At 26.9% G+C, this 2961-nt stretch overlaps 1 protein-coding gene across 1 annotated transcript in view; it reads right to left on the reverse strand.

Moving 5' to 3' along the window:
- Nucleotides 1–1411: 1411 nt before the first annotated feature.
- The window catches only part of LOC108691807, a 4076-nt gene continuing 2526 nt past the window's right edge, over nt 1412–2961 (reverse strand). Inside the window, exon 6 of the mRNA XM_018199718.1 lies at nt 1412–1462. Coding sequence (XP_018055207.1) covers nt 1412–1462 — 51 coding nt within the window. The remainder of the gene's footprint in view (nt 1463–2961) is intronic.

Consider the following 2961-nt stretch of genomic DNA (forward strand, 5'->3'; position numbering starts at 1 on the left):
AATGTAATATATAATTATAATTTCAAAATATAATTTATTTATATATATAATTATATTTTTTGTTAAATATTTTTTCTCGTTATCTGTCCATCTTTTATTTATAATTTATAAGAGATAATTTTATAACATTTTATGTTTATACGTTTTCAAACCTTAAATTACTGTCATCATCATCAATCATGCGTTATATTAAGCAGTTTTTTCGATTAATGAGTAAATCAATTATAAATTGCGCATGCAAGATTAATTTGCTTGAGGCGAAGCTCACGCAATTCTTCGCTACAGTATTTTGCAATTTATGAAATATTGATAATTTTCTTCGCGTCAGCTTGGGACATGACGTTATAACATGCAATGAAAGTAACCGATAGCATAGCTTTATGTATATGTATAATGACTATATATGTACAGTATGATAAAAATTTGATTTGAAAGAAAGAAGGATCTCATTAGTAAAAAATAATTTATCCAAAAATTATTTATGTTATTCGTATATAATTATATATTCTTATTTTATCAAAAAAATTTTCACATTATAATTTAATTAATGAATTCTTTAAAATCCAACTGATCATATTCTAATCTTGATACAATCATTTAAAAAATTCTCTTCACACGTGTTTCGGGAAACGTAGCTTCTTTTGAGTATTAAATCTAAAAGGGGTTACTGTAATCAGTGACGAGAACAATTCGTATGCAAATGCTGTTGCGCGCAACCCCACTATCGCATCTTCGTTCTACCACTGAGTAAAGCGAAAGTAGTTTCAAGCGGATGTAGTCAAACGAAAGGAGCGAGCACCTGAAGATTTATAAAGAATCAATAGAAAAATTAATCAATTTGAAAATTAAAAATTAATCGAAGGTAATTTTTTAAATTTTTATTGTGAGTGAAAGTTAATCAGTATGTTATAGCGCAAAGAAATTTCTGATTTTTAATTATGCACGGAAAAAATATGGTATATTTTTGCATTTATAAAATCTATTTTATTGTAAAATTAAACAAATGGTTGATGTTATCAATTAGGTTAGAATAAATATGTATTTGCTATGATCTTCAAATTCAAGCAACTACATTCATTAAAAATAAACGAACTTTTAATTAAATAAAAGCTTTTAAAACTAAAATCTTTATTTTTGAAAAGTCACTATGTCTTTTGAGTTTCTATAAGTTTGCTAATTTTTACATAGAGAAATCTAGCTAGACTAAATGGAAAGAAACCTTCAATTTTGTTTATATGTTTATGTTAAAACTTTCGATAGGATAACCAACAGCCAGTTTATTTTATTTGAAAGATTGATTCAAAGGATAAATCTCTTTTATATACATCGATTTAATAAAGAGAGAACATACATTAAAAATTTATAGTTGAGATACGAAGATCTTATGATTTTCTTCATTTTTATCGCACTCTCATTTAAGTTGCAGTAGTATAACCAGATATGTAGTCATCAGTGAAACGATCTGAAAACAATATCGATCGAAAACGATATCGATCACATAATGATTTTCCAATATCCGAATAAAATTCGGAATAGGAATTCGATGTATGTGAATAAATAAAACAGAATCATATAAATTATAATACTATACAATCGTACAAACTATAACTCTATTATAACACTATTTAGAAATTAATATAGAGTTATACAATTGCAAATACTTGAAGCTGTAATCCTTTCTTTTATAATTAAAATACAAAATACCTTATTAATACAAAAATAACAATATCTAAAATAAAAATCTGTAAAACACAATATCTAAAACATAAGTTGTTAATTATCCTTAATTATTGACATTTCTGAAATATGTATACAGAACCTCTATGAATACGCTACATAATTGCGACCTAAATCTACAGAGTACCGTCGATTCAGAGATAATTTCCTGTAAGAAAATCGAAGTTAAACAGAATTTCGCGTTAAACAGAAAGCTACTATCGTAGCTTGGAGTCGTGTGCTCTCAAAGTTACGTACTCATACAATTACACTACTAGTAAAATCTCACACAAGTACCAATTTCAAATGGCAACCGACTTGAGCACACACGAGCTCTATTCAGTTTACAAGAATCATGAAATTGAAGGGCGTGTTTCCGACTACGCGATTTACGCGCACATTTACATTGGTGTTTACAACGTTCCGAATTCCTTTGGATATACTAAGTTAAGACCTCCATTAAGACTAATTAAGCTTTACCTTTGTCACGTATTACAGAAAAGTTTAAAATGAAACTATTTATGTTGATATATTGATTCTTTGTGGCATTTATTTTTAGTTTATTGATTGATAAAAATGAAATATAACTGGTATTTATTTAAAACTCATGTTGATAAATATTCCACGTAATCATTTCCGAAAATACCGTACATAGCAATTAATATGAAAATATTTATATACGCTACGAGATGTAGTTATTATTTTATATATATTTACATGACGTTTCAATTTAAAACCATATTACGTCTATGTTTTATTTATATTTCAATATGAAGCCAAACGTTTTTTATTTTTATTTCGCGTTTTGATATGACTGTTATGTTATTTATACTTTCGCATGGAAATAGATATCATATCTGTGTGATAAACGTTTTTAATTATTATCTCAATTAAACTGCAACGCGACGTGGAAAATACATAAACGCACGTTCTCCTTTAAGTCGTATTATCGTAAGTTGCCGTAATAATCTCGTAGTGAGAAACGTGTTTAATTTTCAATGAAATCACCTAGATAATTCAGCAATTTTGAATCTTGACGAGATGATTACGTTTACTCATAATATCTACATGAGAAAAAACGAAAGAGAAAAAAATAAAGTCTTAATACCATGAAACGTTCTTCATTATTAATCCTTTTAATCTTTCAACGTATTACGTTTTTGTACGTAAGCACGTAGGCATTAAACTTTTGGCTAAAATTGAAATTTGGATCATGAAATTAATTGATATATATATATATATATA

The sequence above is a fragment of the Atta colombica genome, unplaced genomic scaffold (assembly GCF_001594045.1).
Source record: "Atta colombica isolate Treedump-2 unplaced genomic scaffold, Acol1.0 scaffold52, whole genome shotgun sequence".
In the NCBI taxonomy this organism is placed as follows: domain Eukaryota; kingdom Metazoa; phylum Arthropoda; class Insecta; order Hymenoptera; family Formicidae; genus Atta; species Atta colombica.